Source organism: Platalea leucorodia (assembly GCF_965183815.1).
Source record: "Platalea leucorodia genome assembly, chromosome: 5".
Taxonomy (NCBI): Eukaryota; Metazoa; Chordata; class Aves; order Pelecaniformes; family Threskiornithidae; genus Platalea; species Platalea leucorodia.
The window spans coordinates 66939916-66962314 of record NC_138827.1 but is presented as its reverse complement, the minus strand read 5'-3'; the positions used below and the strand labels follow the sequence as shown (position 1 = coordinate 66962314).

General features: G+C 39.1%; 1 protein-coding gene across 1 annotated transcript in view; it reads right to left on the bottom strand.

The window, feature by feature from the left end:
• Window positions 1–20823, bottom strand: part of COL3A1 (collagen type III alpha 1 chain) — a 53669-nt gene extending 32846 nt beyond the window's left edge. The window contains exons 1-3 of the mRNA XM_082311442.1: window positions 20669–20823; window positions 2018–2223; window positions 167–205 (exon numbers count right to left, since the gene is read on the bottom strand). Coding sequence (XP_082167568.1) covers window positions 167–205; window positions 2018–2223; window positions 20669–20747 — 324 coding nt within the window. The 5' untranslated portion in view covers window positions 20748–20823. The remainder of the gene's footprint in view (window positions 1–166; window positions 206–2017; window positions 2224–20668) is intronic.
• Between the last annotated feature and the right edge of the window lie 1576 nt (window positions 20824–22399).

Sequence of the window (22399 nt, the reverse complement as noted above, 5' to 3'; positions counted from 1 at the left end):
TGAAGCGAAAGGGCTACCTGAAAATAAGTACATGGCACAGTCCTGCAGACAGTGCAGACATCAATGAAAGCTGGATATCTCAGCAGCTTGAATGGGATATATAGCACTACAGGAATTGGCTCTTGATTTGGTTAGTTTCCTTGGGAAAAAAAAAAGCCACACTTACAGGGTCTCCTTTGGGGCCTCGGGCAACTGCTGAAGGAGTCTAGAAAAAAAGGAAAAGTAATTAAATTAAGAAAGAAAATCAAAATAAAACTGAAAACTGAATATATATATATATAAACAAGAGGAAAGCACATTTAAACATTGGAATATAGTTTTATCAAATGAATTCCATTTATTCTTATACAGTATATTTAAAAGCTGTGGGGTTTTTGGTCAGTCTTTCGTCTGTATTTTCATGGTTCATCCATAAAGCTACACCTCTCCTGTAGGCAAAAACATGGCACTAATGAAGTCAGTAGAGCTTTGCCATTGAGTACAATGGAGACAGAAGTCCACCGTGGAAAGCTGTAAGGGGCAGTTTTCTTGTATCCTTCTCAATCCAGCATGTTAAGTGTGATAATGTAGCTAATTTTAATTTCTCAGATTTACTCCTCCAATTTATTTATTTTGCAAATAATAATTCAGTTACATGTTACTATCTGGATTCTCAGTTAAAGTTCAAATCAGTTTTTATGTATTCAGCTGCTAGTGGCAGCAAAGAATATTCAGCTGAAATTACCTTGGATCTTTCAAGGCCACATTTCCCTATACACCATCCAAGGTCAGCAGGACAGCTTCCAGTGGGCTGACCAAACTCTTAGATATCTAAGACAGAGGATGGAGGAAGTAGTCGACATGTTGTTTATTACCAGGAACCACAGAACTGCTAAGAGTCTCTAGACTCAACAAGAAAGGGAGCTGTGCTTAAAACTCCAGCATGCTTGTATGCATCACTTGTTTATACCTCTAAAACTGTCCAGTGAAGTAGCTCAGGTAATCCTGGAAGCAGTACAGTTGTGCTAGTGTGGTGAAACTAAAACTAGGTGACGTATTTCTATATGACATTTCATGTTTAAGCAGATATACCATAGAGCTGCAGAAGTACATCTCCCTTTCTTTTCCATATACACATCTCTCTCACTCTCTTATCTTCTGGATAAGAATCTTCAATGTGCCTGTGGGAATCTGTGTACTTTAACAGAATCTCATGGATCTTGAACAAAGATGAAATGTTCAGATAACCTTAGAGCTCAGTATAGCTGGCTCACCCACTGAAGCAGTTTAGGCAGGGGACTTGGCATGCACTAACATTCTTGATTTTCCTGAGGTTAAGTTGCTGCAACTGGTTTAGATAATGTTGGTGGCTATAAACAAGATGGTGATAAATTAGAGATATAGGGCTTGAATCACCTTTCCTTTACACGGCATTAAGTCAGCAATAACTCTGCAAAAGGAAATTTACTCTGCGATGATGTGGAATTGAGTTGATAAGAAATGCACACTTGCAGTATGCTGTGAAAATTGTCTAACTTTCTTTAACTCTGTGTTGGCATTAGTTTCATGGATACAGATGGAGCATGCAGTCAACAAATAAGCTGTTTGCATTATTCCTATGCTTCTCTGTAAAATGAAAAATGTAATGGCTAATTGCTGCCCTCTGTCCCTTTGTACTATTTATCTGTGCTTGTTGTCTACGTAAAACTGGACTTCATGCTTTCAGCTGCATAGCCCAAAGCACTAACAAGTATTTTATCAGATCTGGGACCAATTCTCTGACAGAATACAGAAGTATTCTTGAATTTCACAAAAAAAAAAAAAAAAAAAAAAAGATAAAACTCTGTGAAAGTTCAAGCTGTTTTTTTATTTGATTTGGCAAAATTTGCCCATCCTAAGTATTTGCTTAGCATCAGAAAGTGACAAGCTTAGCATTTAAATCAAAAGTGTTTAAAAGCATCTAAAAGAAAATGAATTGAGGTTGACATGGACCAAGAAGACAACAACACCAAAGTAACGACATTGAGAACAAACTTACTGTTGTAGGTTGTGGTGTTATTTGTGGACAAACTGGACAGCACTCTCCAAAGGGAATCTCTGGGTTGGGACAGTCCAGCTCCTGATCGTCACAGAGGATGTCATCGCAGAGAACAGATCCCGAGTCGCACACGCAGATTTGGCATGGCTCTGGTTTCCAAACATCCCTGTCAGCATAAACCTGCCCAAGATGGGTACATCCTGCGACTGGAAAGAAAGACAAAATAGTGTTCAATATTATTTCAAATGTGTTTTCCAAATCAAAGATGAATAACGTGAAAGCTGTTGGATAGTCTGTTTTGTTTTCTACTGTAATATAGTTTATGCACGTGAAGTAAAAGACTAAATAGTTCTCTTCAGACACTGGGAGGATCTGTTACATTAGTTGCAGAGTCTGCTCTGAATCTATAAATAGACATCAATGGAAACCTCCTGGAGCTGATCCAAAGCCCAATTAAATATGTGATAATCTTCTGTCTCGACTAATTTTAGTGTCAGACTGAGTTACTCTGTAATTAGCAATTGAATTCTCTGCTGCAGCTAAAAAGCAACCGTGCCAAGTCTCTCAAACAAGTGTATCATTGGCCCCCCTGTGCCAACATGAGCACTTACACATGGATGTGGAATAAGCCGTCTGTCCAGCATGAACTCTTGTCGCTAGCATCTTGCATTAACAGCTAGCACCAAGTGTTTTCAGAGTGTTTTTTGAAAGCCAATGTATGCAATAGATCTAAAAGAATGTTCACATTAATTGCCCAAATGGTTTGCAACTAATGTGTCATCTGGCCCGCTCAGATGTTACAAGTGTCTGTATTTTCAGAAAAAAACATTGTTCATCTGTAATATTCATGGCTTTGTGAATTCCTTCCAACAGCTATTCTACTGATCAAATTTGTTGTAGATAATGAATTTGAAGAGACTGATGAAAGCCAGCTTCAAACATTACATTTTGGATTTGTATTTTCTTAGAGAAACAAGATCCAGAAAGCCCAGTCATTTAAGCAACCAGTAGCAAAATAACACTACAAAGTTAGACAAGCTCCTTGCAAGTTTTGTAGAAGTTATTAGAAGTCTCAGATTGCAAATATAAGTATCAGTGAATGTCTTGAATAATGGAATAAGATTTTTTCCCATCAATAATTCAAAATAATTCGGTTTACAAACACAAAATTCCAGAGAAAGAGCTATTTGTGTACCTACATCATCCTTAAATCTTTAATATCAGAATAAGTTACCTATTACACATGACCTGTCAAAAAGAAAAAAAAAATTCCAAAAGATGTAATTCGAAGCTCTGACATTAAAATTACCACTGGCTCCAGGCAGAAAATTCTGAATGTCATCAAATTGTTGTAATTGTCATAACTATGTAGTACAAGACTGAGTCCAAATTTACAGTGCAGTCCATTCCTATGGGTTATGCAGTCCCTTTTTCTTGTCTCACATGTGGCATCTTTCATCTCCATTTTTTCTCTTTTCCACTACTGCGTTAGCACACTGGTCTCTTTTTTCTCTTTACATTCTTTGTTTTTCTTTCTCTCTGTATTTGTGGGTATCTGTTTCCATACAAACACCCATGCTCTTTAGCATGGTACACACTTGGACGTGTTTCCTCTTTTCTCATGCTGCTTCTGCTTCAGTCCCTTTTTTCTCTATTTGGTTTCATCTTTCCCATAACACATAACATCCCTTTTCATCTCCCCTGAATCCTCTTGTCTTTTGTACCTGAACCGTTCACCGTCTTTACTGCCATGTACTCAACTGAGCTTAGTTTTTCAGGCTCTGTTCCCTTCCCAGTGTCTCACTCAGGTGCTTTTCCTTGTCCATATTAACCCAACTTCTTCCTCTATGTCATCCATGAAATTCATCACCTCCGTGTACGAGCTTTGTCAGGGCAATGGGGAAGACATCCAAGACCTCCTGGCTCACTGAGTGGAGAACCAGAGTGGGGATCTCGGAGCAGGGCACTGCATGGGACAGGAGGCTTCTTTTCCCAATTCCAACCCTACCACAGGCTTTCTGTGTACACCAACTTGTGTTATTTCTGCACTTCAATTATAAAAGAAGCAAACAGGAAAATGTTGACTTGTCAAGGCTGACATTACTTATGGTTAAGAGTTGGTTTTGACCACCAGCTTGATTAGAACAACAACAAGATGCAAAAAGCTTCAAAAATCCTTTTCAGACACTTTCAAGCCAACATTTTTTCCTGTGCCTGATATCAGGCTGGGAGCTAGTATTTTACCTTTCTTTGACAACACAAAAAAATCTTAAAATCTAAAACATTCCAGTGGCATATGAAAACTAATCCCCCACAGACATTTTCTATCACTTGGAAATTCACTTTTTCCTTTTCCCTTCGCTTCTCCACCTTTTGGGCCTCACCAGAAACTTCAGATCCTGCACAAGAGAGGTGGAGAAGAACTTCTTATTTCCAGGACAGCATCTTCCTCACACCCACCATGACACTGGGTCACGACATCAGATGCTGCTTCAAAGGACACCGCCTAACAGCCACCACCTCTGAAGAGGATCTCGACATCCCTTCTTAGTCTGCCAACCTAGATTTAGTTTCTAAAAAAGTTGCTTGGTTTCCCAGCTCTCACGCCACAGAATCATGTCAGTGGATCCAAGGTAAATAAGCTGATTCTCTGCTTAATTAATTGCTGACTGTTTCTGCAAGAAACATTCTCCTCCTTTATCAAACCAGGCACTTAGGAAAAAACCAAACTGCCCAGCCTTGACAAGAGTAATGACAAATGTTTCCTGACAAACAAAAAGGCTGAAATGTATTTTAAAAATGAGAAGTGCAGTGTTATGAATGAAATCTTGTTTATAGTCTCTCTAATGACTCATGAAAAAACCTGAATTATAAAGTGGCAAAAGCCGAGTAGCTCAGTGTACGAGTGGTTTGCTGTATACACAAAGACCTCGAAAGCAGTATACTGTGGGAGGCAGAATACCATCAAAGCTACCAAGGAGGTTAGAGCTTGTTATCCGTCTAAAAGGAGCTGGCTGGATACACGCTAGAGAGCATGGGTGGGGGTAGGTCCACTTCACCTGAGAGTGATGTACTCAGCTGTCTCTCTGCTTAAGCGCTTCCCAGATCCACAGGTTAAAACGTCCTTCTCATTTACAAACATAATGAGGACGGGAAGAGATGATTTTTCTTTAGTTTAGTGCAAAACATAGTTTATACATAATTGTTAAATAAAGGTACCATGATACAGATCTAAAAGAATTAATACTGTTACTGTGTGCATATGTAATGTACAGTTATATGAATTGCATACACATATAAAAAAGGCATAGTGTAGACACACTTCTGTACCTGTAAGATATGTTTGATTATTTTTAATATTCAGAGTTTCAGCTCTCGGTATCACTCTCTTATCCTTTCAAAACCACAATTTTTTTTAATTATGTGTTTAAGACAGCAGGGTTCTTATTCACTAGGAAATTCATATCCAAGAATTTGCATTTTCATATGTCATTTTTTTCTTCATCCTCGCTTCATTTCTTTAATTTTTTTTTTGTTGTTTTGTTATTTCCAGAGATGTGATCCTGCTGCCTTACAGTGAAGAGGACAGCTCAAATGGGGAACAGAAAAGGGCCATCTTTCCCATATTTTTGCACTGCTGGTTAGAAAAGATTCTGTTTTCAAGACAGCTGTTCTTTTCTGAAGCAGAGGCTTTTCTCAGTGACCAATTTTTCACATGGCGAATACTCACCTTTCCATATTTTAGTCAACAATATTGATGAAAATCATGGAAATTTAAAATGTGTCACAAAATGACTGACATAATTTTACAGTAATAAGAAAATAAAGCAGATTTCTCTGCATTTTCACAAGATTGTCATTCAGTTATTCTACAGTAGATGGCAACATTTAACAGAAAGAAAAGAAAAAATTGCAGACATCTGGATATAACGACACTCATATTTGCTTCTAACTTTCTGGACATTGTTAAATGGATTAAGAAATAAGCTAGGAGAGCTGCAATGAAAATCGTTGCGGCCTTTGGCAGAATGAAAGTATTAAATAGGCTTCCAAAGGAAACTTACATCTGGGAAGATTTAGTCTGTTCGAGACACCCCCTCTGTGCTCAGATGTAGATCTGTGTGTCAGCATGTTATGACATAATGCATTTTGCAATGCTCATAAAGATTAACTGTTAGTTCCAAAATCCTTTGGAAAGCTGATTTGTGCTAAGTAACATATAGGAATAATAAGGCTGTAAAAAAGCTGACTTGCCTATTTCTAGACTTGCAATAAAACAGTCACATACTTGCCTTAGCCAGCTTTTCTTATTGATTCCTAAACATATATATTAGCCTAAGATTTAAAAAAATATTAAAACTCAACAGTATTCGCCTGTGGCAATGCAAAATCTTCTTCTTCTTCCCAAAGCCCTAAATATGGTGGCTATACAGCACTTCACTTCTATGGCAGTTATTGCAATAGTTTGTTGGAAGCTGCGTCAATCTCCAATTCATTGTACAAAACATTAAAGTTTAATATTTGAAAGCCTCAATAACTTTGCATTTATGCTGTTTACTGAGCATTCACATTTTTAAAGATTTTCCTGTGAGCAGCATTTCCCTGGACCAGCCTAAAAAGTGAAGAAAAGTAAAAAAGGCAACACAATCTTTGTCATATGCTGGTTTTGAATTATTTCCCATTTTCTAAGCAGACTAGCAGCTGTATGTAAGCAGACCAATAGGGAAAGCTGAAAGGAAAATCACCATCTAGTCTCAAAGGACCTATAAGTGTGGTACATAAAAGAGCCCAAATGTGTACAGGGGAAAACAAATATGGTCATTGTGGGCCTGAAGGATGACAGATGTCATATGGGACATAATCCCGATTCCAGTAAGGTGAATGGGAATTTGTTATCGAGTTGAGAAGCTGACCTGTTTTGCAATTGCTTTTGGCTTTGCATTTGTGCAAGCACTGTGATCATGACTTAATCACAGTTATATTGCAAAAGGAAAAAATCTCCTAACAGTATCCTCAAAAACCACAGGCTTTTCCACTTTGGACAAAGCAAATGTCCAGCTATTCCATTAGTAGCAGGCTCATATATCCCATTTGCAGATGTGACTAAACGGTTTGAAATTCAAGAACATCTTGAACTTGTCTTGTTCTGCCTCAGAAAGGGCAATAGTCCACACAGAGGTGACTCACAATCCTCCAGCAGCCGCTTGATGATGGCATGGGAAGCAAAACTGAGGAGCTTTGATCTGTGAGAATCTGATCACAAACAAAATGAGTCAAGCAAACAGTTTTTGCTCTTATTTAAAGTGAATCTGGTAAAGGCTAAAGCACTGAGATGAAGGAGGCCTTCCCTCTAACTTTGACTGGATCCAAAGTCTGCTGAAGCTAAGAAGGGTCTTTCTGTTGCTTTTTATGGATTTTTAACTGTACAAAGCTTGTGCTTTCTTATTCTGACCTGGTTTTGGTCATTTGCTTTACAGGATGGTTACTTCAAAAAGTGTTTTTACATTTCTTCTATAGCAAATACATCTATTTATTGTGTATTCCAGCACTGTTTTATACATTGTTTAACCAAAGGACAAAGTAGAAAGGAGATCTGTTGTTCATTTGCAATGGAAATGCTACAATTCTCCCTTACGCTGGAGTAGATGGAGGAATCCATCCCAGCGTCTGCAGCGTTGCTGCTTTCCATTTACTGAGCAGAAAAGAATGCCACAGCGTCTACCTTGAAGCAAATGGTTTGGGCTCCCTGCCTGGTACTATGATGATGTTTATAAGAAAATCAAACATGCTCGTTCCATCCTGTGAACAGTAATGGAAACAAACGGACTCTCATAATGAAGTAATTGGCTTGCTGAGCCAGAATGGCCTGGTTTGTCCGCATGTTCTTCTGTCAGGTAAGTGCTGAGTACTCGAAAAGTCTGAAATAGTGTCTGTTTCATAAGAGTCAGGAAAAAAAAATGAAAATGTAAGAAAAGAAATGGTTTAACAAGATTTTTTTTTCAACTGCAAGGCCTACAGACATTCTTTCAGCTGGAACTGTCTTAAAACAACCAGCTAATTAATCGAATCCATTTCACACGGTGCATGAAGACACAAGGGCCAGTTTGGGCATACTTACCTATTAGGACATTTTCAGATTTAATGGCACTGATGTAATATTTTGTAAGGCTTGACACCTCAATTGATAAAACACTTAAATGCAGGCTTTGAAAAATCAGAGTGGGTCCATCTTAAAAATCCTTTCCTACTCCATGTCCTGTAGGAGGAAGAACTGCTATTGGGTGGAATGGAAAAGGAGTATGAATGAATGGTTCACAGATCTCCCAAGTTTCACACCAAAAAGGATGCATGCATCCTGTGCTTTCAGACTGAAACTGAAGCTTTCTTACTTCTAGGGATGCTCATCTGCCAAAAAACCTGGCATTTGAACAGTTCTGCCACTGCGCTAGTCCTAGACGTTTTCCTCTTCACTCAGATGCACAGCAAGAAAGAGAAAGCAGCATGAAAGAATGCTAGTTAATCATAATACTGTACTTCTCTGGCAGAGTTATTGTGGAAAGGAGACATGCACTGTTTCACTGGCAATGTATAGAAGAGACTGGATTCTCAGGCAAAGGATCATTATGCCATGTAGCCAAACTGTCCTTGCTCTGAGACTCACCCAATCTGTCTTTCAGATTACAAAATGGAAAATACTCCAGGCCTGCACTGGTACAAAGAAGTATTTGCATTTTAAACAAATCATTGCTTGTTCCCTTCATTCATCTTTATAAGCTCCAAATGCTGCAACCTTTCTGCAGCTTTTAGAAATTTTAGAAATATCAGGATTAAAAAATATCCTTATAGCATATTTGCTATCAAGTAAAACACAAAATGCCTCTATTTTCCTTGTAGATTATTGGCTTTTTCCTAATCTTTCAAAGTGTGATTTATGTTAATTTTTCTCCTTTATCTTCAGAGGGCTATTGTTCTTCTCAAAGGTAATGTGGTCTAAAGTGGCTGAATCTGTCACATTGTTCTGTCTCACCATTTATGTTTCTCTATTCAGGCACGCATGGTGACATCCTTGAATGATGTTCTTCATGCAGCTTCTAAAGGTCACCCTGCCACATAAGCGTTGCTTTGAAATAGGGATCAGCGATATCCCATCAGCGATGTTACACAACAGCCCCACTGGCTTCAGCTGGTGTCCAGCATGAAAAACAATGGCAGAAGAGTTTTCTTGTTTCAAAATTGTTAACAGGAAAACAAAGTGCAAGAAGGGGTTTTTTGTTTGTTTAGTTGGTGGGGGTTGTTTTTGGCAGAACTTTCATTTCAAACTGAGTCATACAAGGGGCAGGATAGAGCAGATGGCTGTATGTCTGTCACCTTGATTCTTTTTTGGGGTTGCCTAGACAATTGTTATACCTGTTTCTGAACTTATAAAAGTCATTTTGAGAAAAAACATCTGATAGATGCAAGGGATGGTTATACTCCTTTTGTTGTTAGCTATTCCTCAGCAACATCATGGCCTAAATTGTTTTTTTAAGGGAGGAAGATATTCCTGAATGACCATCTCTACTGAGATGTTATTCTGGGTCTTCCTCTCCAAAGACCTCTCTCAACAGGTTGACTCTGTAACTCAGACAATTATATTTATACTTCTGTCTTTTTAGTAGCGATAGACCTCTTTTGCTATAACCTGCAGAATGTGCATAATTTATTCCTGATGAAGGTTAAGCACTGCCTGATCAGAACTTCCCTTGATTTTGCTGGGCTTTGGATCAGACCTAAAGAACATCAACTTCTAATTATTCTGGTGGGAACTGAAGGTCTTCAGTGCCTGACAGGCCAAACCTTTTAATAAGGGTAACCATTTGCATTAGAGCAGGACACACAGTAAGTATTTAATCTTAATTCAGTGCATTCAATGCCTTTTAGAGGGACCATTGCATAATTTTTCAGTCACTATTCCTATTATTGGTAAAATGCCTATGAGATTTTTCCATTCCCTCTGTTCTTACATTACAGTATTTTTTGGCACATCACCTTTTGTGCCATTTGGTGTCACTCTAAAAATAAGCAGCAGGCTGCAATCACTTTATTTGTGGCTATTTAGTTGTAGCACTGGCATAAATTCTCACTACTCTGCACTAACCTGATTTTAATGTGCTTCTTGTCTTCAGAGTGAATGATGCCAAATGGCACAAAGACTTGTGTCTTAAACCAAGCAGAAACTGACATAAATTCAAGGTCTGATGTGATTACTGATGATTTTATGAATTTATTAGTTTCTTTAAACATACATCCTGCCCACTCCTTGGGCAGTCAATGAAGACTTCTACAGCCAGAGTCCAAGTGTCAAAGTAATCTTAATTTTGAACACTTGAACATATGAACACTGCCAATTTTATTCCATAAGAAGTCGGCCTAACATATTTCTAAAGAAAAATAATAGCTTCATGGTCAATATTATTAGGATCAATTAAGTGGAAAAATTTACCAAAATCCAGCACATTTTGTCAGAACTTTTAAAAAAAATATCCCTAAGGTATATCTCAAAGACATACTTCTGCATTTCTGATTTTAGCAAGGACCAGGAATAGTTTATAACATTGGAGAGTTCTTTGCAACATTTCTTGCAGTAGATCTGTCCTGGCAAGAATAAAGAAAAACTGGAAAAGTCATTGTGTACAAGCAGGTTTCCCAGACTGTACAACCAGTCTGACAGATCCAAAGCATCATGAAAGAGAGATTCAGCTTCTGAGCCACTAAGTGAAAAGGAACCATTGAAACTGGTAATTGGTACAGCTTGCTCTACATAGCACCTCGTGTAAAACACTGAACTATAACTACTTAATTCAGGATACTTTAAGCTTCTCACAAGACAAAACCCAAAGGCTGCGAGGGGAAAAAATGTATGATTTTTGGTTTTCATTGCCTAACTTTGTAATTAAAACAATTTTTATCAGGTGATTAAAGATTCAAGTGGGACATGATCTTATCTTTCCCCTTAGCTCAGTGAGAGGGCTAACAATTTTATGCAATGCCATTTCTGTGGTTTGTCTTGGAAGAAATCAGCTTGATTCAATGCTTCTCTCCTGCGACTGAAACAGATGGGAAATGTTACAATGCAGTATAGTACGTATGGTAATATCCTTTATATTTTCAGATATGTTGGACAAAGTCAGCCCCAATATAACTCCATGGCCATAGCGAATCTACATCAGAGATGAGTAAAGCAGCAGGGGGTCAAATTCTACACTAACACAACTCCCTGCACAATTTTACTGATTTCCCTGTAATTTCAGAAGTTGGAAGTAAATGAAGGGTTTGGTTCTTGTATTTCATATTCCAGTGATGGATTAAAGAACTCTGGCGTATTGTCTAAAGAAAAGAATCATATCTTTGGCTGCCAATAAATTAAAGGTATTTGTAATTCAGAAGGGGGGGCGGATTCTGAATGCACAGAGCATTGTTAGCCTAGTTGCATCTGCAAAACAGTTTGTATTCATTCACTCCTTATTCCAGTTTGTACTAATTCACCCCACATCCATTTTGGACAGTTTGTTGGATACAGATGGCAGTATTTGAAATTCTTCTTAATCTGCCTCATAGAGGATATTAAATGGCTATTTGTACACTGGATACAACGTTCTTATTGTCAACTTCCTAAGGCTACTAAAATGACTACTGTGAGGGTTTTCTCAGGGTACCAAAGACAACTTTCTTAATTTTTGGGCCACTTTTGAGTATCAAGTTCTATGCCTATTTTTCAAGCATGAAGACCTAAGGATCTTCCTAACTAATTCCCGTGTCAGGTGGAAATCCACACTTTCGGTGTGGTAAAGAGCCTGCAAGCACAGAGCTGACTTTTTATTAATATCAGAGGTCAGAAGCATTGCTACTGAAGTGGCTGCCTGAAGCCTGGCACACAGTTAGCTCTCCCTGCTCTGTGCAGCAACAACGCCTGCTGGCACAGGGTGAGAATAAACAGCGCCGCGTAGCAGAAGAGGGCAAGAACATCTTCAGCAGACACAGCCAGATCTACCAGAGTTTATCTGCCAGAGTCCTTAAAAGGTATGAGTGGAAGAGCCTGAGCCAGAGAACACCTGATAAATGAAGAGGCTCCGTACTTTTTTTTGATTCTTCACTGAAAGAAGTTTACACTGCTCTTTCTCTCTTCAGCTGGTCTAACAGGAAAAGAATCAGTTGAACTTGAATGCCTCTCCTTTCCTTTTTCTTTTTTTTTTCCCCCCTCCATATTTATGCTATTCTGTTCATACAAAAAAGAGAGATCTACAAAGAGGACCACCCTGCTAATGACTAAGCCACCAACAGTCTTAGAATATTGTGCAAAGAATCTTCGAAATGTCTGAGCAGATTTCAATTACTCTTTTCAAAGATCTGCAATTCCCACTACACAGCCTATTGTTTGCTTTCACTAGGACATTCTTCTCTTAAATAGCTGGCACAGAATGACTACTGCTCTGCAGGGAAACAAGCAAACACCATACAGTGGATTTAAAGCCAAACACACAAAAAATATAAATTTTTTTAAAAGAGCCTCTCACGAACATAGAAGTGTTTTCCAAGATATTCTATTTTTGCTGCTTATAGCCAAAGGAAAGCATAGGGATGTAGTTCATTCTCTTTTGATTCTCAGCGTGGCTATTAGACTGAACATCAAAGGAACAATGAGCAATGCTTCCCATATTTTCCATTAGCTGTGTTCGGGTGAGCAATTGTTTCTCCTGTGTCTGTTTGAAAAAGGAGCTGCAGTTTTGCCCTTGCCTCTCTTCCTAAAAGAAAATGGAGAGAAGGAAAAGAGAGAGAAGAAGACAGAAGAAAAGAGAGAGAAGAAGCAGCACAAAGGGAAAGAGAGGTAAAGAGATGCTTGCAGCAGACAGTCTGCTAATGCACTGATTGGTCACTGGGCATGAATTGCGGGGAATTTCAGTGGGAACTACTTATGTCCAGAAGTTTTCCAAGAACTGCCAGTGTTGAATTGCTGCAAATGTGCATGGGGTGTTCCTGTGATTCTGCTGCCCTTCACAGTGCTGGGGCTGGGAATAAAGCGGTGCCTGAAGCCACCATAGCAGCCCACAGAAGTTTTGCACATGGAAGGAAATCTTTTGTGGCCTGGCAGGAGAGCAGAGGTGCCTGTGCCACCCTCCAGGGTGGGATACACAGTGACTGAAAGAGAAAACCAGCAGCCGAAAGGGATGGGTTTCCTGTGGCCATGGATAGCTTTGTGTTATGCTGAAGGCCATTCTGGTACAAACTCAGCTAAAGTCTTAAATCTAAAAGTCACGTCCTCCATTTCTTGAGAGTCATTTGGGTGCCCCTTTAGCTGTAAGAGAAAGCCTAGGCTTTCAAAATAACAAAACACATTCAGCCTTAAAATATATATCTTTCCATTATCATCACATTCTTCCTGTTCAATGTCCTGTGCATGCTTTCTCCTCCCTGGCAAACATTTCTTCATGGAGTACTTGTGTGAATCAAAGCAAGACAAAAATATGCAGACATTGTTAAAGGAGGTACCGTTCCTATTCTGATAGTTCATGTTTAAATGAAGGGTTTGACGTAAATGAGGGAAAATGGAAGTAGTCTCTTAGCTAATCTGAAAGGAATCTCTTTTGCTGTACTTTCACTAAACAAAGCCAGAAGTCCCAGAGCTGAAGTTTATCCAAACTAAAGCCAACAAACGGTTGTTGTTGGAGGGGGTTATATCATGTTTTCCATTGTCATTTTGACATGAAACAGGCAGAGCCTTCAGCTTTGCAAACTCAGAGACAAGAATATTGGCTCTGAAGTGAAAATAAATAAATAAAAGCAGTGGTTGGAAGTAGGCTTTCTCAAAGCGAAATGGAGGGAACCTTTCCTATGAAATACAAGGTGAGAAAAAATAATGACTGCTTGAAACTATAAATGCAAAATATAATTTAGTATGCCTCGGTGTGAAAGATGTATTGCTCTACAGTCACCAATGGAACTCATTCCTCCTTGCACTCTTCCGGCATTTGAGATAGGGTAAGTATACCTCTCTATCTCTGTTACACTTACAGAAGAGACTTTCTGACTCTTGTAAAATGTAATATTTTACTGCCTGTAGAGATGACCAGTTCATCAGCCACAGCCAGGAGCAACGTAAGGGCTAATCTTTGAAATTGTTATACAGTCTCAAAGCAATGTGAGAAATATTAATGGCATGGTCTCTACACATAAATATGGGAATCCTATTTCCCTGAAACACAAAGTGTCTGGCTGTACTGAATGGAGAAAGATTAGGAAATTCTATGGGAATTCCTTATAGATTTTTCCAGGGACAAAGCATCTCTTGTCAGGGAAGCCATGGAGAGGACAGAAAGCAAAGCTTCACAAACCCTGTGCATCAAAATGTTCAATGGAAGAAAGAAAATCCATAGAGGAGTAGCTGTCCTGCAGCAGTAACTAAGCAAGAGCACTGGATCCCATATCTAGCAGCAGCATGGCCATGGGAAGCCAACTGCAGTGAGTCACCACACGGCATCTCTGTAACAGAAATAACATCACTGTGAGCAGCACAGCCCCAAACAGCCTTCTCTCCTGGAGGAATCCACTGGATCCCCTGGGCTGGAGATGGGCAGCATGCTTAGGGCCAGGAGCTGTAGCATTCTTCTGCACCCATCCACACTCCTCTCCACAGCCTGACCTGAAGGTACAGAAGCAAAATAACACTTCTTGCGTCACTCATGGAGAAGGAATCACATCTGTGCCCAGTTCTCCTTCTGTACAGGGTATATTATCATGGATGTGTTGAAGGAGGGGTAGGCTGCTAAAGTATTGCAGCAGGTAAAACGATGACACTAAAATTTTTGTTCCATTTTGGGTTGAAGGTTACTTATCATCTGCCAAAAACAAACTCAGAACATCTCACAACTGTAGACGTACAAGTAGTAGGTACTGAACTCTAAACCAAGTTAAAGTTGTGCAATCTACAATTTACAAAGCTACCACAAGGAGAATGAGCTAACAGTTGTCATGTTGAATCAGAAAAGATTTTATTATACCCTTTTCAAGTTTGAGTTTTATTTTTTTGGCTGTTGCCAATAATAAATTGAATTTTGCTCCATCACATCAAACTTCTGCAATGATGTGGGAATCTAATCCAGTTACTTCAAGGCCAAGAAAACTCATTTTGTTAACAACATATCTTTACCATGGACAACAGTTTTCCTTTTCTTAGCTGAGATCTTTTGCCTAGTTTCTTAAACAAGCATGACTAAAGGACAGCATAATCTGGAGTATTAATGGACATGACCATTGCACTAATTTCCACTTCTGTGGGTTATGACAAATTATTACTTCTGTGCTGGTTTTGGCTGGGATAGAGTTAGTTTTCTTCATAGTAGCTAGTATGGGGCTATGTTTTGGATTTGTGCTGAAAAAAGCATTGATAATACAGTGATGTTTTCAGTATTGCAGAGCAGTGCTTAGACAGAGTTGAGGCCTTTTCTGCTTCTCACCCCACCACACCAGCGAGCAGGCTGGGGGCGCACAAGAAGCTGGGAGGGGGCACAGCTGGGACAGCTGACCCCAGCTGATGAAAGGGCTATTCCACACCATATGACATCATGTTCAGCATATAAAGCTGGGGGAAGAAGAAGGAAGGGGAGGACGTCCAGAGTGATGCTGTTTGTCTTAAGTAACCGTTATGCATGATGGAGCCCTGCTTTCCTGGAAATGGCTGAACACCTGCCTGCCAATGGGAAGGAGTGAATGAGTTCCTTGTTTTGCTTTGGTTGCGTGTGCGGCTTTTGCTTTACCTGTTAAACTGTCTTTATCTCAACCCACAAGTTTTCTCACTTTTACCCTTCCGATTCTCTCCCCCATCCCACCATGGGGGAGTGAGTGAGTGGCTGTGTGGTGCTTAGTTGCTGGCTGGGGTTAAACCACGAAAATTTCAAAACAACAAATTAAAACTTGCAACTGTTAGAGCAGTTGTGGCTTGTGATCTTCTCCAGACTACTAACTTACCATAAAAACATCAAGAGCAATATGGTTTTCATGGTTCCTGCTAGCCTGGTAAAGCATGGTTCGTTATTGTTTCCCCCTACTGGTAGGCTGAATCTTTGAATTCTGAAGAGATTGCTTTTAATCCAAAATGCTAAATAGCAGTCTGCATCATTTCCGTTACTGACCTACAGCATACCTTCCCAATTCTGAATCCAGGTATGTCCCATTTTCTGCATATTTCTGATTAAAACAAGATTTGAACAACATTAGCACATAACTGGGACAATGACTAATAGATCCATGTCAGTCTGGTTTATCAGCCAGTCTGTGAAACAAAGAAGTGATAGTAATTCATTCCTTTCTTACTCTTGAATAGCATTAATTAAAACTAACACCCAGCTGTTGTGTAAGGTTGGCATCAGCTAAGATTTTGCAAGTGACACCTGGCTGCCTATTGCAACCCTCAAAACTTTGGCAGAAACTGGAAGAGAAAATAGGATCTGCTTGTAATCTGCAGCACTAAGAAGGGAGCAAATGTAATGACTCTGATTGAGGCATCAACAGTAATGTTCATGCCAGAGACAACGCTCTTCTGCCTCTGCCTCTTCCCCCTGTAATAAAGCAGTGGATGTTTCCAATTCCACCTCCTCTTTTAAAAAATCAGTCTACATAGATTTGGTCTCAAATCAAAAACTAATCTGGAAAATAACGAAGGGGATATATAATGGTCTCATTTTCCTATGGCTAATGTCTTCCAGTGATGTGTGATCTAAAATGTGTTTATGAAATTTGTCATATTTCCAAGAACATTATATATAATGTTTAGAGGGGGTGGATTCCCCAGGCTTTCATTTAGCATGAATTTTCCAGACCAGAAAGGAATGTTTCAATTTTCCTAAGCATAACCTTGCCTGCCATGTGCTTGGTAAAAAACAGTTAGGAAAAATGGAAGAAGAGCAGTAGGCCCCTGATCTTTCATACCTTCACACAGTCCAGGTTACTTATGATGGTGTAATTATCTGTTGGCACACAGACATGCATCATCTGGTTTTACCTTCAAAACTCTGGCGGCCAACTTTTCTGTGTTACCAAAACCTTTGAGGAAAGATAGTTCTGACTGTCATTAGCATTACCCTTAAACTAGCTAATTTATCAACAAAGAATGCATATGTGCAACGTTGCATATAGGTAAGTGTTAAAAATGTCAGTCTGGCAGTCTCACAAATATACTGCATCTGTGCAGTACCCATCTACTTCATTACCTATCTAATTCTTTCCAATTAATCAAAGAAGAAAGCAAAATGGCTAAACCAAGCTGTTTATCAGTTTTCCTAAAATACCATCCTTCTTTTCTGGGGGATCAGAAGTGGGTGCTCAGCATAAACGGTTCTTTGCATGCTGCCTCCTGAAACCTGCGTGTAATGGTTATATTTCATTTTAAAACTGTAATTTGGGACTGAAAGTAATATGAAAGGTCAATAAGTCTTCTCAGAGATATTTTAGGATTCAGTCATTACCTCAGAAATTAGCTTCCTGACCAAACATCCAAGATAATACTTACATTACAAGGAAAACACTAGACTACATTAGAGCAAAAAATTATTTGGAATAATAATGAAGGGTTTCTGGCTCTGCTCTCACACTGCTTTTAGAGTAGTAGAGTTTTCCTGATGACCTCAGTGAAGTTCCTCAAGGACTATGGGGTGTACATATGAGAAGTGTCATGCTCCAGGTGACTGAGATGTCCTTTACCCATCTCAGATGCAGCTGAGACAGGCCCAAATCCATCTGACCTCCCTTTTGGCACTGATGTGAACGGGACTGTGCATGTGCTGAATACCTCCAGTCTGTCTAGCTAAAATTTATGCTGTCTTCTGGAAGTAGTTGTCTTGATTGACTCTACAAACTCAAGATAAATGGGATGAATGCAAGCTGTAAGACTAACAAATGCTTGCACAAATCGTGCTGGCTGGGTAGAGGATGGATTTCTTTCCTAAATAAGCATGTAAAGTTCTTACACTTTTTGGTAGTTTAATATGCAGGATGTAAAGGTGCCTTCAAGTGGTGGAACTGAACATATATTGCTGGAATCTGAATCATCTGTCATGTCTGAAGCACCAGCTTCATGTCATGTCAGGCACCAGGAGGCATTTTATCTTGAACACAGTCAGGGCTTGCAAACGCCTTACATTAACTTGACATACATCAGAAAACCTGAATTGTGTCAAGACGATTTAATTTGCAGGCTAAAAGCATCCTAGGGGGTTACCAGGACATACAGCTTTTATTCATGGAAGTCACAGACAACTTCTTGTTCCACAATATCCAGACCCGGAGCTTTTGAAGAGGCTCAACCTGAGGCTGTACTAAAATCTCCATTCCTAGCTATTATAGCAAGACAAAGAAACACATAGCCCAGAAGTACCTCTGACTATCCTAAACTTAGTGTATACCGAGCAGTTTCCTTTATATCTTGCCAAGTCTTGTCTCCTGGCAGGCTTTCCCAAGGAAAATTTTATATTGACTTACATTTGATACTAACCATATAAATGTTTTTCTTGACAAGAGAGAGCATTTTAGCATGTCTGGAAATTCTCTTTTGAATCGTGGAAAATTTGGCTTCCCAGTCTATCACTGCCCTGCACATGAATTAGTGATACTAATAATCAACTCCTTCAATTGTTGTTTTCTTTGAGAAAAGCATATTCAAATGTGTGGAAAGGAACATTCCAAAGAGAGGACAGAACTCAATATTTTAACGGATAACTAGTGTTTCATCAGTCCCTCTGTGTAACCTCATCCCTGTAAGTAGTGTGGAAGTTAGCCCAGTAAGGAAATGTTACTACACCATGAAACAGGAATGTGGCAGAGAAATGAGAATACTCCCTCACACTTTGTTCGTATATTGTTCTTCCACCTGAAATTTACCATTTCTTGAGTCTAATATATATTGCACCTCAGAAATGTCCAGGGATATGACCAGAGTGAGGGGAAGAGACCTGGCACTCAGGGGGTATTTGTTTATTGGGAGAAATAAAGCTGATGTTCCTTCTTTTTATATGGGATAGTGCCTTCGTCCTTATCCCTCTGAAGATATATATATATATATATATATATATAAAATTACACATATTGCATATTAAATATATGCAATATGTATATTATTTGCTGCTGTAAGCAGGGAAAACTCACAGCACATGTTTGCTCAAATTTTGTATTTTCTTCACTGAGGATTACTGAAGAGACAGTTTATATACTAGAAAAGCAGAAACAGAAAAGCATCAGTTCACAGTATGTTATGTTTATTCTCTACAGAATACCTTTATATGCACTGGTTTTTTTCAGATACTTTACTTTAAAAGGCTCAGCCTGTGTCTGTGCTTGGTGAGGGAGGCTGGTATTTGGGCACGCTGCTGTTGCAGATGATGTTACCTGATGTGCTCATGCACAGAGCCCCCTGAGCTCCAACTGCTCCATTGCCAGCAGCCTGCTGGTGGACTCACAGTCACCCCCACGGCAGAGGTGCCTTTCCAGGTCTGCTGAGGCAGACAGATTTGCCATGAAATGGCATCGTTTTCATGATTTGTATCACACAGACTAGGGTGGGGTGTGGTTTTAAAGGCATTTGGCTTTCCTTTACCGCACTACATTTTATTTGGCTGCTGCTTATCAAGTTATTTGTAAAGTTATTCGTTGCCTCAATGCAGGAATATATACTTTGCAGATCTTTTATATTTACAAGAAAGAAAAATGTTTTATCTTAAGGAAGGTCTGGTTTACAATGTCTGGCAAGCAGGAACAGAGCACATCCAAAAAAGGTCAGCTGTACTTGTGGAATGTCATCTGTTTAACTTAAATACTCATACCACACTTATCTTCGCTCTAAGTTGAATTATTGTACACAAAGTAATTTTTTTCCCCTCCAAATTCCATGTTCCTTTGGTTTTTGGTGTTCTCGCTCTCTGAAAACATGCACACACATACTCCCATGGACTCCCAGATACCATCAGCTGCGAATCAGTCTCGTGAGGGACCGAAACAGCTTGCAGATGCACAATTCAAACTGTTTCAGCCGAGGGAATTAATTTACCCTCCTACTTTATGTCAAAGTAAAAATCCCATAAGCTGACATATTTTCATATATCAGTTTTAAAAACTGTTTCGTCAAAACTGGTTAGAATTTTAAGGCTGTTTTCTGCACACAAATTGTTTAAACAAACCCCCACGCTGCCTGTGGAAAACACACAAGTACAAAGGAGAACTCCAAGTAAAAAAGCTGGAAGCAAAGACTTATTTCTTGTGACAACTTCCAGGCAGCACAGAGCTAACAGTTAAAATGTTATTCCAAGAGTTAAAAGAAATAGTTTAAAAACTCTCTGGTGTCTGTAATAGAAAACAAGTAAGAACAAGAACAAATGCAGCTAAGGCAGACAGCACTGTACAGTCCTTTTAACCACAGAAGCAAGCAAAGCGAAGAGAAACCTTTGGGATGGTAAGGCAAACGCCTGCAGCTTTCAGCTTCAGCATTAAATATCTGACTCTGCTGATTTAGTGAAGGAAAAGTGTCCTGGTGAGATTTGTGAATACACATTTCTTACAAGCGATTAAAATCATTGGTGAAAATAAAAATAAAATAAAAACATTAAATCATAAGAAGCTTGAATTACTCACCGTCTTGTTGTGCCAAAATAACTGAGGGTTGAAACACGGCAAGAATGAGCAAAGTTACTTTTTGCACAAAGCTCATCATGTCTAAATATTAGACATGAGACTCTCTGTGCAAAAATAAAAATGGGGGGGGAAGAAAAATCTATTCAAAATAGCAACATCGGTTGTTCCCTGCCCTTCCAGCACCGGGCCATGTACAGAACTCAGCCACAAGCATTCCCCAGCTTTGGCCTTAAATAGGAAAAAAATTGGCTTACTTTACTTTTCCACCCCCTTTACTGAAACATGAGAAGAAGACCCATCCCCTAACAGTCAATGAATGATTAATATTTCTCTTGGCTTTACAGTAGAATAAAGTCAACTAAACAAGATACACAGCACATCTGGAACTTTCGTGTGTGTACGAAATGCACGCTGAGACTGTATATGAATAGTTAGTGTGCGCTGTATGTGAGATATATGCACGTGAAAAAAGAAGTCCTGTGGTAAAGCATTTTTTCATGTTAATTAGGAGTCAATGGGTACAGCCCAAAGAGGATTTTTAATTCTTAGTTCTCCCTAAGAAAGATAAAAGGTAAGTACCTGATGTGGATGCACAAACTGAAAGAATCCCAGAAGTGGAGGAGCTAACCTGGGTATTTCTGCTGATGTGCAATCAGAGTTAATGAAAGGGAGGCCTGAAAATTGCAACACTTCTGTTCCATCACTTTTCTCACCATCTCTGCCTCACACCATGATTTTGTGTGATCTGGGGAAAAAGCAAACATTAAAAAAAACATGAAGAAAAGATCCCAAATCAGAAGCACCAATCTCCCAAACTAAAACTTTTCAAATAATTCAATTTGATGCTGTCATTACAAGATTTGAAAGGAATGCAGAACAAGTATGACCTTTTTCTTTACTGTTTGCTCCTCAAACAAGAAGGTATAGCAGACAAAAAAAAAAAAGAAATTTTGGGACTACTAATCCCTTTTAAGCCTAGTTCTTTCTTTATACCATGCAAAACTTCACTGAGAATAGGGTCAGAACACACAAACTTATTTTCCAAATCTGATGGCTTAAGCAGGTTTTGTTATGAATGTAGTTTTGCTGGGAATGCAGCTTTAAGTACAAGTTTGGGAGACTCCAAAGTGAATGCAGAAAGCTGTTACAGTGTGCATCTCTGCTAAGACAATGACCAAACTAATTGCCACTCTCAGTCGATTAATTTGATCCAGATCATTAACTGCAGGAGTGCTCATTCATTTGTTCTTAAGTGTTGCTGAGATTACAGTGACCCAGGGAACTATCCCTCCTATCAATAATTCACTAACGTCATGAGCTGTCACCCCAAAAAAGGGACCCATGTCTCTGCATGCATAACAAAATAAGAGCAGCTTGAGGTTACCTTTTAATCTAATAGGTATTGGGCCTCATTTCAAAACCAATTTATCTGAAATATATTTGCACTTAAACTGGAAGGCCCTCTTCTGCTGGGGTCACCTGAGGTGGAAGAGGTAGAAGCAAGCATGAAGAGGTCTTAAATAATTTGATGCCACTTTCTACGTACCCTGAGGGTCTCTTCTGTGTCTTATACACTCATAAGGTATGAACGTCTTGATACATTTCAAAGGAATTACACACCACTTTTGTGCATGAATTAAATAACCCCTAATTTTCCACGGTATCTGTGTTGGGATGGCAGAATTATTTCACGCAGTTTTGGGTTTTCATATCCAGTATCATATTACTTAA